Below are 20,404 nucleotides of genomic sequence, written 5' to 3'. Positions count from 1 at the left end.
GAGAGGTAACAGGAGCAAAAGCTTATCTGTGCCTCTAAGGACAGCAGGTAGAGCTCTAAATACTGAGAGAGACAGGCTGGTCCATGTGGACCACTAGTAAATAAGAAACATTCAAGTGGAAAGAAAATCAATTAACTTGATTTTCTTTTACTGAGGAAAAGATGCAGGCTAAGCATTCTGAAGAAAGAATGCAAACTAAACAGATTCTGCCTTTACCACCGTATCTTCTCCATCTCTCTTGGGATTATGTTTGATAAAATGCTTCAGAGAAATGAAAAGTCAGCAAGGCTGTTTTACTTGAATCCATCTGAGATTCAGTAAAAATGATTCAATTAAAATAAAATCCTAAAAAGGTAAGTGATTTCAATCAAGTCACATAACATGGGCACTGTGTGAGGTGCACAAACATCCTGGTTTTCCAGCCCTGAAAACTCACCTGTGCCAAGGAACTTGCCAGTTTACATGGATTTAGCCATTCTCCCTTAGAGAAGAAGCTATGTGTACAGCTAGCTGGAAGCCAGACACACATGTAAAGGGCTAAAAATACAAGAAATAGAGCATAGTAAAAATGAACTGTCCCAGCAATGTCAAGCCAGAATGTACAAACTGTACCGCTATTTCTGGCTAAAGGGTAGCCTTCGTGGAGCTGTTACCTTTGTGGTGGTAATTCAGAGTGCTTTGCTCTCCATTCATTAGGGTTTTAGAGCTCCAGTCTCCTCTTTTTTTCCATTAACATCACTGGTTTCACTACAGCCTTCCTTAGTTATGGTGGAAGTCAGACTAGATTTCACTGTGCCTCTGAGCACATCTGAAAGGTTCCAGGAAACCTCAAGGAATGTTACAACTTCTTAATTTGTCTCTGAAACAATTCTGTATGGATTTCAGCAAGTCAAGTCAAGCTGCCTGAACTGGACTGCTGGATCCTGCAGACTGCTGACCATCACTGCAGAATTTGTCAGAGGGGTTGGATATGTTCACCCATACCACACGACACTTTTTCTCATGCCTAAATCAGAGATTTATTTTCCTTTCTGGTTTTGTTCTGGCTGCATGGAAGTGCTCCAGGAATTGTAAAGCTACACAGCTTACCATGCACACAAGTTGAAGAATCCTGCTGTAAGGGTTAAATCTTGGCAATCCTGATGGCATTATGAAAGATCCACAGTGAAGACAATCCCAGAACTGCAAGGCTCATTTTAGAAAGAGTTCAGGGACAAGGGAGACAGGACAGATGGAGACAGACAAGGATGCAATGCCAGACACTGGTGGTAGCTTTTTAGAATAACATTCATTTCTTTTAGACATTTTGGAAGGAGCAAATTTTAATATGTTTCAGGTATTAAGAAACAGAAATACTCTGTAATGCTTTCATTCAATGAGAGCTTACTTCTTCAAAAAGGCAAAGTAGCATTCCCCTTTCTGATCTTCACGGTTAGCAATGCTGCATTGTGAGCTATTTCTCCTTAGAAGAAACAGCGTGTGGTGGAGCCAGGAGTGTTATCTCTAAAGCACTATTGTTTATTAACAGAGAATGTGCAAAGCTTCATTTCCCAAAACACAGAGGGGAGTGAAAAAGCTTATGCAACTTATTTCCTCACAGCTCCAAATCTCTCCTCATTTTCTACCCAAAAGTCTCTCTCTCCTTTTTCTTCAGCAACTGCTCCTGCTTCTGCGGCTGTGCTTGCAGCCCTCCTGGTGTTGCCTCTTCCCACTTTTCTAGCCTACTGCTGCCTCTGACATGTAATCAAACAGAAATCCACTGCAATCCATGCCTTTGCTTTTCTAGGAACCATGTAAAACCTCTTTGGCCACTGCTGTGCTTCTGTTACAGCGTTGTTCTGTGCTGTAGTTTTGGGTAGCACTGATGACTTTAGTTGCCTGTTTACATCCAGACAATTAATGGCCTCTCTACATTATCATAGGTGATGACAGGCAGCAATTATATCAACCACCTTTACCATCCTGGTCAAAAGACACAGAGGAGCAGAGCAGATGATGGCCCTGGCTCACTGATTTGTATACTGGCATGAAGCTAGCCTTTGTTCCACGTGAACTTCCCTTACTGGCTGAGATAGGACCTTATTTGTATGGTATTTATGTCCTTGTGGAGGAAAAGAAACACCTCTAGAAGGATCTAAAAACCTCAGGAGTTGTAAAGAGTTGAAAAGCACAAAGAAAACCACCCAACCAACGCAGCTTCATCTTTCTTTTCCTCCCTCACTCATTTTCTCCCTCACTACTGTAGAAGGACTATTCTAAGAAGAGGAAGATACTTTCTCAGTAAGGGAGGAATGTATTTTCACACTACTATCAAATTTTTACAGATACTGCAATGGTCAGGCTCAGTCAGGGTTTGGTATCTAGCAAGAAGAACGCAAAAAAAACCAAGTGCAAATTCCAAGTGCTGTATGCACAGCAATCCATCCATCAATCTTGTTTACTGGATCTCAGAAAAGAAACATCAAAGATGTTTTGTTTAATTGTCTACCAACATTCTTCGTATATAACTACTTGTTCCTGAGAAGAGGGACTGACGAAGGGAAGAAAATGAAAAAGGTAGCCAAGGTCCCTATTACACACTGCTTTTCATCCAAGATAAGACAGGGACACTTGCAAGGAGTTTTGCTCTGTGTGTGTGCATGTAATGAACTGCAAGGCTAAATCATGAATATGGCAACAAAAATCAAACTTTTGTTACATTTTCTTTCCATTTCTTAAATTCTAGTCTGGGTGCTATGATGAGTATTTGCTCCACAAGTAAGGACTGGACAAAGACGACCAGGTGGATCAGCATTAAGAAAACGAACATACTCAGAATAGTTAAATCAGACAGGCAGGCATCATAATTCAGTGCTTTCATCCACAAAGGAAAGGTTCATTCTCAGAATAAAAATGCTCACGACAAAGGTTAAACATCTCAAAACCTGAAGTTCATGAAGACCTGCCCACATTAAAGTCCCTGACTGTTTTGACTTAGCAGGGCCTGAACTTCCCTCAAAATGGGTAGGAAGTCCCCGGGAAGCCATTAGTTAAAGAAGCAACAAACAAAAGAGATGAGTCACATCTCTGCCAGCGTCCACTAACAGCATGAGGCTGCTGCTGAACAGCAATGAAATTGTGAGACACTGGTCAGAAACCTGCACTGAGATACCATGTATTGTAAAGGGCTTTGGTTTGGAAGGGACCTTTGAAGATCACCCAAAGATCATCTTTGAAAAGCATGGCACAAGCTGGCCTTCTCAGTGATTACAGCCATTGCCTCACATCAAGGCGCAACACTCTTGGAAAGCTTTGAGCAAGACTGTCTCAGAACGATGTTGAGGTTCACCTGGCAAAATTACCTTCATGCTCAGGAAAGAAAACAAGTTGGCTTGTCCTTGTGGAAGGATGCTGACTGCTCCTGCAAGCCACTCTGTGCTCTTTTGGGTTTGGTCACACTATGCCTGAAGCCCAGATGACCGGTAGGTAATTCGGCTGCCCACTGCTGCAACAGGGACATACACACGGGAGAGATCAGCAGATAGCCTTGGCTTTCGTTGCATGCTAACCACAGAAAATTGTCCCTGCCTTGCCAAAAGAATATGCTAGACGACACACTCTGTGGATTCAATGTTAGTCTGTGCTAGAGATGCGGTAAATTGTGATTACAGTACAGCCCTACTTTTGGTTTTATTTATTTACACTTTCAAGACTCATACACAAAATTGACAGGGTGAGCAACACGAGTTTCTAGAGACATTTCCACCAGCTGCACCCCTATTGTTGATTTTTTGGTTCGTGTCTCTGCCAGAACAGGATAAGAGCCTTCAGGAACAACAAAATAAACTTTGAAATTGTTTGGCTCTTTTAGGGAGCTCAAGATTATAAATGCCTGCGGGCTACAGGCTTTGGAGAGAAAGTATGTGCTAGCATGCACTGATTTGTCTAAATACAGTACAACTAATTCATCACATTGGACAAAATCTCTGTGGTGATTCACCAGTTATTTTTACAGATTTGTTTACAATAAAAGCCAAGAACTTTCTGTTGGTTTAGGTAATTTTCTTTGTAAATTGTAGGGCACTGAGCAGTGCACTGAGGTGCTATGGAAAAATAAGAGAAATAGAGTACAGTCAACTACTGATGAAATTTATACAGAGATTCGTAAGGCAAAATCCTGTAATTTAAGTATGCTATGAAATTTAATTTTAAATAATCTGTGAGGTGAATGATTGCATTAGTACTATAAGTGTTTTTAAAGTTGTCATCATATAGTTTAGGCAGGAAAACCAAAATTCAGTGTGGGAGCCAGGAGATGCAGGCTCCAAGGTACAGTAATGGAAGATTCACTCTCCATAACCCCCTATACACACACAGGGAAATCTCTGTGATCCTGAGGGAAGGCAAGCAGCTAAGCTGTAGGAAACTGCTGAAGATCAGGAACAGAGTGATTTGCATGTGTACATAAGGGTGATGGCTCGCAAAGGCAGAGAGCAATGCACGAAGCCTGCAGTGGAAGCTGCAGTGCTTCAAGTTCTTTGGCATAATCCAAACCCTGCCCCAGCAGGATGGTTCAGATCAGAGCCTAAAGCTAAGCTTTCATATCCATGTCCTAGTTTGTCACGCTAGTAACACCCTTTTAGCGGTTTTTCCAGGAAACGGGAGCTTATACAATCATTCTGTGTCCCCTCTTACCTGCTGGTTCATCTCAAACAAATTTATCAGAAAGGCAAAGGTCTCAAAGATGTTTGTTCCTACGCCGTTTTATAGAAATCGCTGCTGAGATTAAGGGAAAAGATAAAGGGGTTCACTGTTGAGATTAAGGGAAAAGATAAAGGGGTTCATGTCCCCAGCACTCTGGAGAGGGTAACACAGACCTGCCCCTGACAATTACTTTGACAGCTGGCCAAAAAGACAGCTTGCAGCCAGACACAACATGCGTTCCTTCACACCTCATTCCTACCGAGCCCTCACTAGCCCAGCCCTAGCAAAACCTCTGAGCCTGTCTGGGCTATAGGAGTAAGCAGAAAGCAGAACAGCAGGAGAAAGCTGCCTGCAGGGAAAAACAAATGGTAAAAGAGGATAGCTATGGGGGTCTCAGGGTCAAAAATGCAGAGACAGGGAAACAGAGGGGACCCGAAGCTGTGCTCACTGCTCCCTAGAAAACTGGTGATGGAAGGGGAGAAGCACCAGCTGGTGGGGGTCCATGGTGGAGCACAGGCGGATATGGGAAGGGATGAAAGGGATGTGGAAGGGAACAGAAGGCATTGCAAATGAGAAGTGTAAAGGGACAGTGGACAGTGATTGGGAGGAATTCTGGATTCCTTGGCTGTGCTAGTTAGGAGACAGCCTGAAGAATAGATAGCCCTCTTTTCCTCTCCATGGGGACAATGGTGGAGAAAGACCACCATAGTGTAACTACTGATATTGGTCATTACACAGCAATGTAAAAACGCAGAGGGGCGGCATTAGGTCCCCAACCAATCTTTGCTATTCATAGTCTAGGACTAAGGGAGGAGGTGAACAAATTCACATTGCTTCTGGCTTGTCACAAGTTGCTTGTTCCTACTGGATTCTCAGGACAAAAGGGTTAACCAGAGAACTGTCATGGCATAATTCAACAGTTAAATCCTGTTTGTATTTCAAAACTTCAGAAAACGATTCCTTCCATGCCATTTTCAGCAGTGGTGTTTCAACAGTGGTGTCTAGGAGGAGCTCTGAGAAGGGCTATGTAAGGATTCAGCCCCTGGAGCCAAGGGCAGGGTTGGAGCCAAGCAGGCCTGCGGCGCGGGGGCTGATTCTCGGTGACCCTCAGCACCCAGAGCTCCCTTTTTGCTCATGAATCCAGGACATTCATAACTACTCTGCCACCTACACATAAATTTACAGATGCACATGGGTAAAGACCAGGCTTTGAGGTGAGACATAAGATAACACCACCCTAGGATCCTACTAACCAGCAAGAGTAGGCACTTCTGAAATTCAGCATCCTTTGCTCTATTTAAGCTCATCATGCTCAAGCAGCTTGAAGCCCCCAGCTGAAGAACAACTTCAAGTACAGGAAAAGCTGGCTAACCCCTGATTCTTTTTTGCCTTTTGGAGGCTGAGTCCTAGAGCAGCCTGTGTGTTGGACCCTGGCAGTATCTCAGCAATTGGAAGATTACAGGATTACAAAGAGAAAGGCGTTGAGATGGGCAATCAGTGCTATTGCCCGCGGATGTTGACCAAGGAGCCCTTATCTGTTGTAACTGCTAAGCACATAATGTATTCTATTTTACTTCATAGTAGAGGTTAAGGTGGGATCAAAACCCTCTGGGAAGCTAAATTAAATCCTACCCTGATTATATTTCCTTCCTGTGCTGAGAAATTTCTTCCAAGACCCACACCTTTGCTTTTAAAGTACACTGCAGGGAACCCCGAGATTGAACACAAAATCAGGATAAAGTTTGACCAAAAAAAAAAAAAAAAAAGTATATTGACAATAGCAGAGCAATCAACTTTCAAATAAGTTAAATCTAACCTGGCATGTTCTGCCTTAGTGAATCCACCTAATAATTTGTTTTATTTTTATATTTTATTTCACGTAAATTGTAGCAAGTACTGAGCATATCAGCAGCTTTTACAGTAAGTCTTCCACAGTCATATACTGAAAATGTGTGTGACTTGCTCATTGTCCAAGTGTTTGAATTGTGTATTTGCACACAGAGTTTTCCCTTTGGTGTAAGTGAAAAGGCACTTCTGAAAATACAGAGGAAAGCAAGGAGGTAAGAATTGCCTTATCAAAACACAGAACCCTGCACTCCATGTAGACTGTAGACCTGTTGGGAAAGTCTTTGGCAATTGCAAAACTCCTCTTTATGCTGCCTGTTGATTTCTCTTCTCTTTCAGACATGGATGCCCTGCTACTAGAGGATGAGAGTGCTCTGGCACAGCTATTATACAGCAACATAACAGAGCATCTCACAGTTGCCTTGCAGTACAGCAAAAAATAAAAAAATCAATTTAAAAATTTATAATAAAAATGCATCTTTTAAAAATATAAATATATAAATGACCAGCTAAAAAAAAAGATTGTTCCTTTTTAAAATTGTGCCCAAGTCACAATGCATAGTCTATGGGAGACTGTTATACAGCCCAATGGATATTGCTATCAAAGGTTTTCATGATAGCTGGTGTTATTTCCCCTCCAATTTACATCCTGGTATTCATTATTCTAAATATTTCTCCTCCCTCCTCCCTGCCTGTGACATTTTTTGTTTAAGGTGGGGTTGTTCCTTGTGACAGCAGCACAGATTTATGCCAGATTAAATGTGAACACATCCTCTTGAATTTCCTTCTCTAGGTCAACCGCTTCTTTTGGCCAGCTCCACCTCTTCCTTTGAGCTTCTCCTGGTAAACCAGGGAATTTCAACAAAATCCAAATCACCTCTGGCAGCAGGAGAATGCCTGACCCTCACAAGTTAATTTCAGACTTTGCTGCTAACTACAGCAGGCCCGAAGCTTTATCTCATGTCCATAGAAGTGTCTCTTCAGTGTTAGAGATTTTTCATGTACATATTTCTTAGGAAAAGTAATGGAGAAAGAGAGTAGAGTGGAGATACGGAAAGAAGAGCACTGACAAATTTCCTAATGAAGAAACAGACTTGAATCCTTCTTCTCCCCCATCCCAATGTAACAGCCCTGGCAGAACCTCATAACCCCAACAATATCCATCCCATGCCTCCAGTCTTCACAGTACCTGAGGTCACAGCTGATGCAAAAGCCTTTCTGTCCTTACGCCCAGTGGCTCCTTTATTACCTCCTCTCCCCATTCAGTGAGTCACTTTACTGAAGGGGGAAGAGAGCTGGGGCAAGGATGGGGGTACAGCATGCTGAAACAACCTGCCTGGGAAAAGCAGGGTCAGCACACGGGGAGCAGTGGGAGCCCACGAGCCACCCTGCCATCTCTCAGCAGGGGTTTCGAGACAGGCTGAGCGTTCACAGCAGCCCTGGGCTCCCTCTGTGCTAGCTGTTTCCTCCTCACCTCCTCCAGCCACGCTCTGCTTGTTGCTCCATAAGCTGGTCCCAAACTTAGGACCATCTCCCAGCTTAACCCCTGCCAGCCTCTCAGGGCTTCCTGACTGCACACCACGGTCCTTTCCACAGATTTTCCCTTCAACCTGTTACAAGACCCATCTGCTCACGGTGGTGTTACTTAAACACGGCTCATAAAACACACCCAGCTCCTCCTACACCAATTTCAGCTGCTTCTGGAAGAAGTCTGAACCTTGCTGGTGGCAACAAGAGACATTATGACAGCCAGTGTTTTTGCAAGAATTACGGACCACCTAAAAGGATTTCAAAACATCAGTTTCAGGCCAACAACTCAAAATCCATCCTTCCCGCTCGCTTTTGGTCTTCACGGTTTTATAGAAGAGGGATCGCAGACAATTCACTGGTTAGTGACAAACCTATGAGGGTTACGCCTTTGTTCTAACATCCGTTTGGTTTGGGGTTAACGTGTCTAGAAATGGCAGGTAACTTTGTTTCCTGCTGCTTTGATTGAACAACACAATTGAAAAAAAGCCCTCAGCAGAGCCAGATCCGTTGACAAGACAATTCTGTAGATTGACTGATGTTTCACTTGCTCGTTTTTCACCAGGGACAAAGATCATTATTCTGTCAGACTTAATTTTAGCACATCTGCATCCTGTTAGCTTTCATTCTCTGAGTTCAACTTCATCCCAACATGTTTTACATTGTTCTGCAACCAGTCCTCGAGGACATTTACATCTCCAGAAAAGGACAGTGAACCCAGGCAAGTTTTGTCTGTCCCTCTAGCTTTCCTCTGGTGGTGATGCACCAACCTGTTCCAGTCCTGCTCTCAGGGGATGCCAAAAGCTTTTGCAGAGCAACTGACAGCTCTATATTTTTGAATACCAACATGCTTATGAATTATCCACTGTCTCAACAGGCTGTGGGCTTATGTCACTCTAATAAACTGTTTCTTACTGTTACACAAGAACTAAAACCCTGATTCCATGCCCTGAAATAAGTTCGCTTCTCTGCTTTCTCCTTGTGAAAAAATATGGAGTCTCTTTTCAAAGATTCTGTCACTATTTTTTAATCGTGAAACTGATCCTCCAGCTTAAAAAATACCTTTAAAACTGCATTGCACATGTTCAGTCCTGTGCTGTATAAGGAACTCCACAATATTCAGTAAGGACATTTTACACTGAAAAAGAATGAAAAAGCAAAAGAGGAAAAAGTCATAATACTATGCACTTATGCATTACTATGCTTAATTTTTCTTTGTAGAGGACTTTGCTTCTTCAGTCTAAAGCAAAAAGGACTCCTAGCCACAGTCCCAAGGCTTTCAGGGCTAGTGGAAGCATTTAATAGGATAACAGTGACTCTACTAATGGGATCAATGCACTAAGATTCCTCCTCCCTTTCCTTGTTTAGCGTCTCAGAAAGCTGCAAACCCTGCTCTGTTATATTTAATTCCCTCCCCCACCAAATTTCTGATGAGGAAAAAGAATCCCCAGGCTTTGAAAAGCAAACACTCCCAAGGCCCATGTTCCTTAGTACCTAAGGTAACATCTCCCTTGCATCCAGCTACAGTAAGGCATCACCACGAGCAAAGCTGCCTCCCCCAAGCCTTCAGCAGCTTGTTTTCCTGCTTCTGCACATCCCTTTCCCCTTGTCAGCACTACTGTCCGTGCAGCTGACGGTGAACTGGCTATCCAGTTTACCGCTAGCCTGGCCCAAAAAAGGCTTGGATCTACTCCGATTTACTCCTGAACCAGATCATCGCACAGCTGCACGGACATCTGCGCCGGCACGAGGGCAGTGGAAGGGAGGAGTGAATAAACAGGGATGGATCGGGGGGGCTGCTTCCTTCAGGGCCCGTGACCAGAGCAGCCCTGTGCTGGGGACCCGGGCACTGCCGGCAGGCGAGGCTGCCACGTGCACGACGCCGGGGAGGACCGCAGAGCTCCTTCTCCAAGGAGGGACAGCATCTGAAGCTGTACAACTCCACAAAAAAACCTCCCCCAGGGCTGGGTCACCCTGAGCATCTACACCTCATACACGTCTTGTCACCTCGGGACACTACTTCCAGAACTTCTGAAGACAAACATGGCAGCAGGTTTTCCTAAGAAAACTGCAACCCCAAGACCCCGTAACACCGACTGCAGAGGAGCATAATCTGAGCAGCCCCCGAGATCTGCCTACCCTACATTTACACTCCTCTTGTACCTGTTACTGGCCTCTGCTGCAGACAGGATCCACAGCTAGGAAGCTCTTTGGACACAGTCACTCTTTTCTTTTGCTTGCTTAACGGTCTGCTTTAGCACTGAGGAGAGATTTTGACAGTGTCCTTATCGTAAGTGTGATAAAGGTGCTATAGTTTGGTATTTCAACTTGTAGTCAACTTGTACTTTCAGATTACAAGATTTCTATTTTTTTTAATTTAAAAATAAAGAATAAATTGTTATAAAATAAAACTGTACTTTGGCTTGAAGACTTTAATGCTTATGGCATGACTGAATAAATGAATATTGGTAGCTCAGCAGGGAGCTGTCTGGGAATCAAGATAGGAAAAAAGTGATTCAACAGAGACACCTTCCAGCAAAAATTTCAGCATTCTTAGGGGACAGTGCCAGAAAGTTGTTCTTAATATTTTGATGGTTCCACGTCTCTTCCAGCTATTCTAAAAACTTGAGTTTCCATCACACAGGAAAAAGTCTGAAGCCACAGAAGATGAAAAGCCCGCTTGGAGAATTTAAAGGGACTCCTGAAGAGAAAGGCAAACTCCTACATACGGAGAAGGCAAAGACAGGAACCTGCTGGGGCACCTGAAGGCAGGGCCTCTGCCTGACCCATGCAGGGAGACTACAGGCATCACAGATAGGGACGTAAAGAATTGGATGTTTGCAAGTGTTTTTTTCCTAGTAGCTCTTTTCCACTGCTAAACAGAGCAAACCTGTGTTTCTGGACTGCTGGCTGCCTGGCTTTAAAAAAGGAAAGGACAGCAGGCGCCAAATCCCACTGGGAGCAGGTAAGTCTGCTTACCTGCACAGCATGCTGGAGCCCTGACGTGGGAGGAGAACTCCGAACACTGTATAGAAGTGCAGGTAAAAAGCTTGCCGTTAAGAGATCGTACACAGAGAAAGGTAAAAGAGGCACTGAGCCCTGTGATGATGACAGCAGTAGATGGCAGACAAAATCTGCAGCCATGCCAACACTGATAAATGTATTCTGATGAGAGAAGCCCTGCTGGACCTCTTGGGGATAATTTCAGATGCTCTTGTACGAGACTTGCTTTGTAAGCAAGTTACTTGTGCTTTAATCTTACCAGGTTCAGCCTTCAAACATAAAGCAAAGCACTAATGGGGCTAACAGAGATCTCAGCACAGGAAGAGGCTTATTGCATTCACAGGTCACTAATTTCTGCTGCTGAGGCTGCAGAAAGACTGCATAATATTCTGGAGACCTCCCTCCTCATCATAAGTTGTGTTGTATACAAGTCAATCCATGTTGGAGCACCATGGGATATTTTCAAACTGAGACATCTTTCATCTCCCCTGCCTGCTCAAGAGCATTAAACGTGCCAGTTTGGATGAAAAGATAATTGCTTCAGCATTCAAACTTTCCTGTTGCTCAAAGAGTTGAGCTGGGAGGTTTAGAGAGATTTTGATTCATGGGAGAGATAATCCAAAACCAACAAGACAAAGTTCACAGCAGAACATATAGCGAGGAGAAATGATGAGCACAATTATAAATTTGCACGTATCTGGAGGGGTAATCACATCAAAGAAAGGATTCATAGGGAGAAGACAAGAAAGCAACCAGCCACTGTGTGTGACTGCGGTATGATGAGGGCACGATGAGATGTGTTAGCAAAAGCAAGAAGATAACTGCTCTGCTCCCCCCAGCACTCCCTAGTGAAGTGGTGCTCACCCTTCCGTGATGCAAATTTAGCCAAAAGGGAGACTACAGAGTGGGACAACCTGCATTTGGCAGCAACAGCTACAGGCAAAAAAACCACCAGGCTGAACATGATCCCAGCTTTCCATCCTGAAAAGGCTATTGTAGAGAGGATTACATCTGCAGAGAACATTTAGGTTATATGTTAGTGGAAAAATACTTTCTGCTCATATGGGAGTTAAGTACTGGAATGGGTCATGTAGGACAGCTTTATTGAAGATTTAAAATAAAATGCAATCGGCTAATGAACAGGATTATGATAGGGCTTCCTGTGACAGCGGAACAAAACTGAGTGGCTTGGAAATCCTCTTCAGCTCAAGGCACTATGTTCTTCCTAAAACAATAGTGAAATATATCAGGGTGTAAGATTTATGTGGTCATCATTTTGTTTTAAAAACCTTCTGGTACCAAAAAAAAAAAAAAAAAAAAGGTTAGAAGAATTACCTTCTCTGATCATTAGTGCAGCTTAGGGCAGCTAATATGCGAAGAGCTAACAATTCAAACTTTAATCTTAATTCCTGAGCTCTCCAGACCTGCAGATCCCAACAATTTTAGCAGAAAATGTTGGCATCCTACCCTGAGCTAACTGTCTTGCAGGCAAGCTCCTGATGTACATTATATGGTCCAGGAGAGAAAGTATTTGTTGTAGGACAATAAGACACAGATCTACAAAATAAGCATGTATGAATGCTTCTCATTTTAATCTCATCACTTTGCACGATAGCTCTTTTCTTTTTGGAACAATACCACTAGTTTGCTAAAATGACTTTGATTAAAACCAAATCTGAGACTAGACTGAAATTCACTTTGCATCATCAGAGAAACAAACTCCCTGCCACGGAAATTCAGTGTACTAAGGGCATGATAGTTTGCCCTTTTCTGTGGAAGCCCTGGGCTGCAATCCAGAGCAGCTCCAAGCCCAAGTACAGCAGCAAAACTGCCCGGCAAGGGGAACAGATGTTCTTACCACAGCAGTAAAATAACGTGGATTTAAAACATAAGAAAAAAGGGGAATTCTTGAAGAGTCACAAATTCAGAAAAAGTCCAGCATACAGAAAGACACCTTTGCTTTCCCCAGGATAAGAGCAGGGCTGGAAACAAAAAAGAGGTAAAACTCCCAAATGTCGTTTGAACTTTTTGCAAGGTAAAGGCACGCTGAAGGCAGAGCTGTAATGGCTGTGTATGGGGCTGTGGGTCAGGAACTGGCTGCTGTGAACCTTGGTAAGTTGAGAAGCGGTGGCGTGCTCTTCCCTGCCTTACAGAACTCAGAACTCAACGTGTGGGGACAGAGCCTGGGCTCTCTTCCCTCTGCTACCCTTTTCCCCCACCCAGAGGAAGCAAGTGTCCTCCCTCTGTAAAAAAGGCAACTCCCTCTTTGTTTTCTTCATATGCACTGAGGAAGAGGAGGAGAGGACACGTATAAGGCTTGACTAGATGACTCACTTCACCACAGCCCAGCAGATCCAGAATTTGGGGGCAGGACACAATTATCTGGGACAGATGGAGGCCAAAAAGCAGCCCTGAGGACCAGCTCTGTGAGAGAAGCAATGCAGCAATGAGGATGAAAACAGATTTACTAGAAATTGTGATGACAAGCAGGACGCAAATGTGTTTGCCAAGGCAATTTTATCTATAATATGCTATTCATTATCTCTCTACACAGCCCTCACACCTTTGACGTCTGTCTCATGGTCCCCACTGTGACCTTCAGTCAGTTAGTAGAACTTGCCTCAGTTTCCCCACCCATCACACCACTCTCAGCTGGAACTGCAGTTAAACCTCATGCATGTGAAAACTTTTAGCAAAAGCTAAAGCGTTTATCTGCCTACCGGTACATTTCAAGGACAAAAAAAATAAAAAGCTTGCAAAGAAAACTAAAACTTACTGTTGAATTTTCAGGATAGACCTAAAATGTATTTCAGAATGGTAATGAGAAGTTTATCCAAACATTAATCATTAAAAGCAATTATGCAGAACAGGGCCTTCCAACATGGTACACAGTGTTTAATGTTGCATGAATTTTCTCTTTTCTCTCTGCTCTGCTTGGAGCAGAGAGGAAGGCACTGATGCAGAGCATCATCTCCTACGAAAATGATTTTTTGTGAGGTGGTTTGTGGAGGTGCATACTAAAGTTCAAAATCAGCACAATGTATCCAAAATCCAACAATTACTCAAAAGCCAGCACTGCAGAAAGAGCTCAGTGCTCCCAAGACAGCAGACAGGGAGTGGTGCAACCATAAGTTCAGAGAGACATTTGGAGCTGAGCTATACAGACTGTACAGTACTGTTTGAGAACAAAACCACTCTGTTCACTGTTTATAGGAAGAAGGCAGAGCTATTCTCAACTCCCCAGCTCATCATCAGATGTACACACATGAAGCTGCTAGATAGCCCATCTTTTGATTAGGGATGAAGTTTTAGATGTTTCAGGCCACCCACAAAAAGATGGACGGTCAATACAAAAGAAACATTCACAGGAATATAAAAAAAGGGGCTAGCCCAGCCTTTTCACTCACCGTGGTCTCCTGAAAGCCAAACCATACTGCTGGCAAGCCAGGCCAACTGTTGGGGTATAAACGATGGGCATGAATCTCTCGATGTCGGAGGTCAGCACTCGGTAAAAAAGCTTCTCGTTCCTGTCTTGTAATGTCATAAGAACAATATACCTTAAAAAAATAAATTATGTATATATTTATATAAACCACAAGCAAAACAAAATAGATATATATCAGTATTTCTAGATGCTGGCAGTTTCATAAAGAGCAATAGTTTACTCATTCTGTATGCACTCAGTTCTGCAAAGCCCTGACCCATGTAAGTACCACATTACAGAGACTTTGAGCAAAATTTCTGGATTTGCATTAGACACAAATGCAATGGAAACAGAGCAGGACATAATCTTCATTATCAAAATCTGCTATGCAATCTGTAAGACTGTATATACACATATGCACATATTAACACGTACATTTCAAAGCACTGTCTTTCCTAAAACATTTCCACAAAACCTCTTTCTCCATTATCCTGCATCCTCAACTACTAAATCACTAAACACAGGACAGCTAAATTCCATATTTGAAAAAAAGAAGACAAAAATATCAATATACGACATGGTTATTGTATTATATTTTTTTCCTACCAGTTGGCAGGTTCTTTCTGCTCTTCTGTTCAGTATTTTAGTGAATATGTTGAGAGCACACAGACAGGTGCATAAACTACACGAGACCACTCCAGTGCTTTGGGGCATGGGCTGCCTTTCTGTTGTGCTTTTGTACACTAAGGACAGCGAACCCCCAGGTTAACATCAGAGCTCTCCAGTAATACGGTAGTAGAATAGCAAATAGCAGTGCTATTGTGGGACCACGACAGCATGTAACTGAGGTGACAGCAGACAGGCCAGAATAAACACTCCTGGTATTGACAGGTGGAAAAAAAGTGACTCTGAAGGAAATCTACGTGCTTTGAAACAGGACCCTCAAGTCTTCCTGAGGTCTTTAAAGAACTGTAAATTAAGGCGGAAAGGAAGGAGGAAATAAGATGTTTTTGCCATACTTGTCCAGATCATTTGATTTGTTCTCGTAGTTTTTCATGACACGGAGAACCTGAACGTCTTGGCTCAAGAAGCAGGGAGGCAGGAGGCCGTGAATTCCCAGCTGCAGCCTCTCTTGAAGTGTAAAAGCCATTCCCTGGGGAGAAAAGGAGAAGGCACATTCAGCCGGCAAAATACACACTACCACGTGCACCCCAATGAAAAATGAGGCAAGGATCTGCAGAGCGTGCCCTCATCCTGCAAAAATGTCTGCTCGCAGATCGCGGGCATCGTGCCATTCACACGTGTGTGATGGCAGTGAGTGGGGCAGGCGGGGGGCTGTGGGGGCATGGTGCTTGCCAGCAGCTCCCATCTGCATGGGCACCCCTGCTTCCAGCCGCCCCTGTGCCCCCGGGCACGCTGCCTTAGATTTGTCCCTGCTGAAGGAGCCACGTGCCGTTTTTTTTATCACCCTCATGCAGTTGCTCTCCATGTCAGAGCAGCTAAAAACAGACCTTACAAACATAGACCAGTAACACCTTGATTGTAAAGCCAGAAACAGGGTGTCCGAGAGGAAAGCAAGCACTGACACAAAGCCACGGAGGCCCCAGGACAGTGCTGGGGTGCAGGGAGCGTTGGGCTGTGCCCCCCAGACCCTGTAGGTATGTCCCCCAGAACACCACAGCTCCTGGGCCAGCAGGGCTCTGGTGATTCACGCTCTTCTGCCAGTTGAATTTGGTTGCGCTCTGTACCTGTACAGCGTATGTATAAAACCTACAGCGTATACAACCTCAGGGTTTCTCCCAGCTTGCATTCTTGCTATATTAATTAATTAGCCCATGCCTACTAGATCCAGTGGCCTGAAAACTCCACTGCCACTGTTTATCCTTTATAAACCACATACCCGGTTTAGATTTAGATACTAAATACTCTTATCAAACTCATCAGCTTCGCGTAGTTTCTGTTTCCACCAGGCATGTCATCCCATATTATTCCACTAGGCACACATTTCTCTTTCCATCAGACAACAAATATTAATGGCATATTGACAGCACAGAAGACAGGCTTGATGTGTAGGATGCTTTCTCGGTGCCAACCTCTCTGCCCACAGCCCATCTTTTCAAGGAGCACATGAAGCGCCCATAAAGCTCAACATGAAGCTCAACATCCTAGACTGCATGGGAAATCCCTGCTTTTAAAGGACAATTTGGTCCTTCCCAGGCAGAAACCTGAGCGTGTCCTGCTCCCATGTGTGCGGGGGCTGATGTTCAGAGGAGCAGCACCATCCTGCGCCGGACACAGCTGTGACGAACAGCACCAGTAAACGCATTCTGCAGTCGGGGAAGATTATGAAAGGTCTTAGACCTTAATTAATAGGATTTCTGCTATCCTGATGCCAGATTAGACAGCAGGATAGAAGGAAACATTTTCAGAAGTGTCTAAAGAGCTTAAATCCTAATGAAAACTTCACCCATAACTAACCAACCGATTTGTATCTCGACGAAGAGCTGGCAGTAAAATATTCAAGACTGGTAATTACTGAACTACATCTACTCAAGCAAACAGAGAAATGCTTGAAAAAATCCTAAGGAGCAGCTTTATGAGTACATAGCTGTTAAACTGCTGTTTTCTTCCATGGCTCGAGCGCTAATCTATGACAAATAGCTGTTATTAATGCCGCACAAGGAAAACCGAGGACATATCTGGATGAACTTGTTTTTGGCAGCCTTCCATCGCCTCCCATTGCTTGTTCCTGTCCCTGTGCCACCCCAACACTTGTGCCAGCACAAGCATTTGTGCGGTCACATGGTTAACGAGGGAGAGGAAGTACCTGGATTAAAAATAACCAGGTCATTTGAGCTCAGAGCAGCTCCCCTGGCTGCTACACACCGCTTTATGGCTCTGCACACCCCCAGGAGACATCCAGCCATGGGAATGGGCTGCTGGAAGAGCCATTTGCTTGTACGTGGGGTGGCTGCTGCTGAAAATGTTTGGCACACCATCAGCAGAGATAAAGCGATGTCAAGTAACCTGGAAAAGAGCACGCAGTGATGGAGGCAAGGACTAGAACTGATTCTCCTGCTTGCCAGACCCATGCCTTGTACATAACGTGACACTTCTTCTATTACTAAATAGTGTAGTAGCACCAATTAGGAAAAGTCTTCATATATTTCAGAAAAGACATCCATCCTCCAGGTAATCTAAGAAAAAAAGTTCTTTATCCCACAAGCACTTTCTTACTTTTTTTTTTTTTCCATATCAGGACAGAACCACATACTTTCCAAACCTTTGATGCAAGAACATGGGAGACAGAACTCGTTCCTCCTGTAGTCAGCAGACTGCTGGGAGGCAGGAGGTCAGGAGTTTTCTGTCAAACCCAGGAATGGCACCGTGATCTCTGTGGCCGTTGATGGATGTTGTACCAGGACATGGCTGGTTCCGTTGAAGTGCCTGACATTTTTGACCCAAATTTCCTTCCTGGACCTGAGAAACCTTTCCCCAAAAGAGTTTCCCAGCAGAATTGCTGCATTCCCACAAGATAAAGCTGGAGTTTTTGTGAGTCATCATTTTTTCAACTTAAAGAAAAACATTCTCATCAGAAAACTTGCAACCATCTGTATTCTCCAGAACAGGGACTGCTGAAATACTAGGCTAAGATCAACACTGGACATCAGCTCTAAGGCACTGTTTGGCTACGAACTGACGCTACTGTATCACAGCAGGGAAAACAGAGCTACTGCGAATGTCAAAGTTTATCTGCAATGAAAGGCAAAAAAAGACACAATCACAGTTTTGAGCCATTTACTTCCTGCAACCTTTGAACAGGGAGGATAGATAAGGGGAGACAAATATTTGGCACTGAATACTCCTCTTGCTTGTCTAGAGAGTTACATCACAGGCTGGCTGATCCGGGTCACAGCCTGGCCCTCGCTCATCCCCTGCAACAGAAACAAAGCTCGGCAAACACGCAAACACGTGGTGGTCACTAAAAGAGAAAGGGATAGGAAAGGCAGAAAGATGACATCCTAAGTATTTCTGCCCCCAACCACTAAAAACCATCTTGAAGTATTTTTTTCAATAGGCAAAAAAGGCCTTTCAGTTGTTTTCCACCAATTAAAATAGTGGTTTTAGTATTTCATCAAATGATCCCACACCTAATACAGTTCTTTTTCTGATTAAGCCCAGCACATTTCTACGCACAATATTGCTGTGATGCCTTACAGAAGCAGCAGTCTGCACACCCACCAGTGCCTTTTTTTTTTTTTGAATTATTTTGCAATTTCTTGTGCCCTGCCCGAATGTCTCCTACATCATCGTCATCACCATCAGCGTAGCCAGGAGCATCCAGCTACTCTTTACCCAGGAGCAGCATGGAGTTGTAACCAATTTACAACTGCTGTGAAGGTGAAGCACTTGTGTTTGGGCACTTGGCACTCCAATCCTGTTGTGGCTTTTTTATCTTTTTTGGGGGAACTCACAAGGATGCTGCTCCAGTTCCAGGTTTGGCTGCTGTGATCCACCACCTCCCTGATTTGTTGCTTTTCTGAAAAGTGAAAGGGCTGAAAAGCAGCATGTTGGGTCACCTCTTGAAATCATATTGGGAATTAATATAATAACTAATATTAAACAGGTTCAAAAGGGAGTGTGGGGTTCTAGAATGGTTTGTCTCCGTAAGTTGGACTGGGATGGATGTTCATGAATGTCACAGACAAGACTCTGCTAACTGCTTAAATTCTGGCAAGTTTTTATGTTTGCACAGTGCCAGGACTCTGGTCTTCAATGCCAATGCATAAATTTCAAGACAAGGAAACTCACAGAATCATAGAATAGAATCATAGAATCACTAAGGTTGGAAAAGGCCTCCAAGATCATCCGGTCCAACCATCCCCCTACCACCAATGTCACCCACTAAACCATGTCCCTAAGCACCAGGTCCAACTTTTCTCTGAACACCCGCAGGGACGGTGACTCCACCACCTCCCTGAGCAACCCGTCCCAATGCCTGACTGCTCTTTCAGTGAAGAAATGTCTCCTCATTTCCAACCTGAACCTCCCCTGGCATGACTTCAGGCCATTCCCTCTAGTCCTATCACTGGTTATGTGAAAGAAGAGGCCAACCCCCAACTCCCCACACCTTCCTTTCATGCACTGAGCTTGAACGTTAGGCATTCTGGGGACCTACGTGCATGGATGTAAATTTTCGGATTGTGAGAGCAGATTAAACTGTTCATTTAAACAGCCACAGCTGAGCTGTTGATAGCCCAAGGGTAAGCACAGTCACTAATGCCTGACATCTCCAGCTCACTGCACTTTCGCACTTACCGCATCCAAATGAGCTATACCACTATAAGCAGTTTCATACTGGAGCAGTTGCAATCATGTGTGATGAGAAGTTGCTGCCTCCACAATCACTTAAATCTCCAAAATGCTTCTAAGTGCAGAGCTGGTCCACCGCAGAGTGGCTCCGTGGCCAGGGAGCAGAGCAGAAATTGCCTGCCCTGCCTCTGAAGGCTGCTTTCTGAAGGTCCAGGAGAGGGACCCCTGGGTGAAGCGGTTACATTCACCGAAACAGCACAGCGTGAAATGAATTTGGAAACACATTCTGCCTCAGATCAAAAGCTGGAATTCACAGAGGTATTGCTATGTTTAAGATTAAAGCTTCTGGGGCTGGATTTCTTTTTTTTAAGACTGCCTGAAAGCCATATTGTACCACTCTTTTTCTGGTCTTAAAAGGTCTAATGATTAGATGGCGAGCCACAGCCCTGCGGAGCTGAAGCCAGGTGCTCCAATTCATTTTAAAATGTGTGGGAAATGAGTTGTCATGGAGAGGGCAGATGCTATGTCACTAACCAAAAACAAAGGCAAAAATATCAGCTGCCCACAAGGCTTCGCGCTGCATGGAGGCTAAGTGAGGGGCTTTGTGCT

General features: G+C 44.0%; 1 protein-coding gene and 1 long non-coding RNA gene across 4 annotated transcripts in view; one reads left to right on the top strand and one right to left on the bottom strand.

Annotated features, from left to right (window-relative positions):
* Positions 1 to 20,404, top strand: part of LOC308183180 — a 441,868-nt gene that overhangs the window by 204,951 nt on the left and 216,513 nt on the right. The window lies entirely within an intron of this gene.
* ME3 (malic enzyme 3) overlaps positions 1 to 20,404 on the bottom strand; it is a 124,623-nt gene that overhangs the window by 42,361 nt on the left and 61,858 nt on the right. For all 3 annotated transcript variants that reach the window (XM_080575202.1, XM_080575201.1, XM_080575203.1), the window contains exons 2-3: positions 15,502 to 15,635; positions 14,466 to 14,615 (exon numbers count right to left, since the gene is read on the bottom strand). In XM_080575202.1, the coding sequence (XP_080431328.1) occupies positions 14,466 to 14,615; positions 15,502 to 15,635 (284 nt within the window). The remainder of the gene's footprint in view (positions 1 to 14,465; positions 14,616 to 15,501; positions 15,636 to 20,404) is intronic.

Source organism: Anser brachyrhynchus (assembly GCF_964034855.1).
Source record: "Anser brachyrhynchus genome assembly, chromosome: 1".
NCBI lineage: Eukaryota > Metazoa > Chordata > Aves > Anseriformes > Anatidae > Anser > Anser brachyrhynchus.
This window is presented reverse-complemented; position numbering and strand designations above follow the sequence as displayed.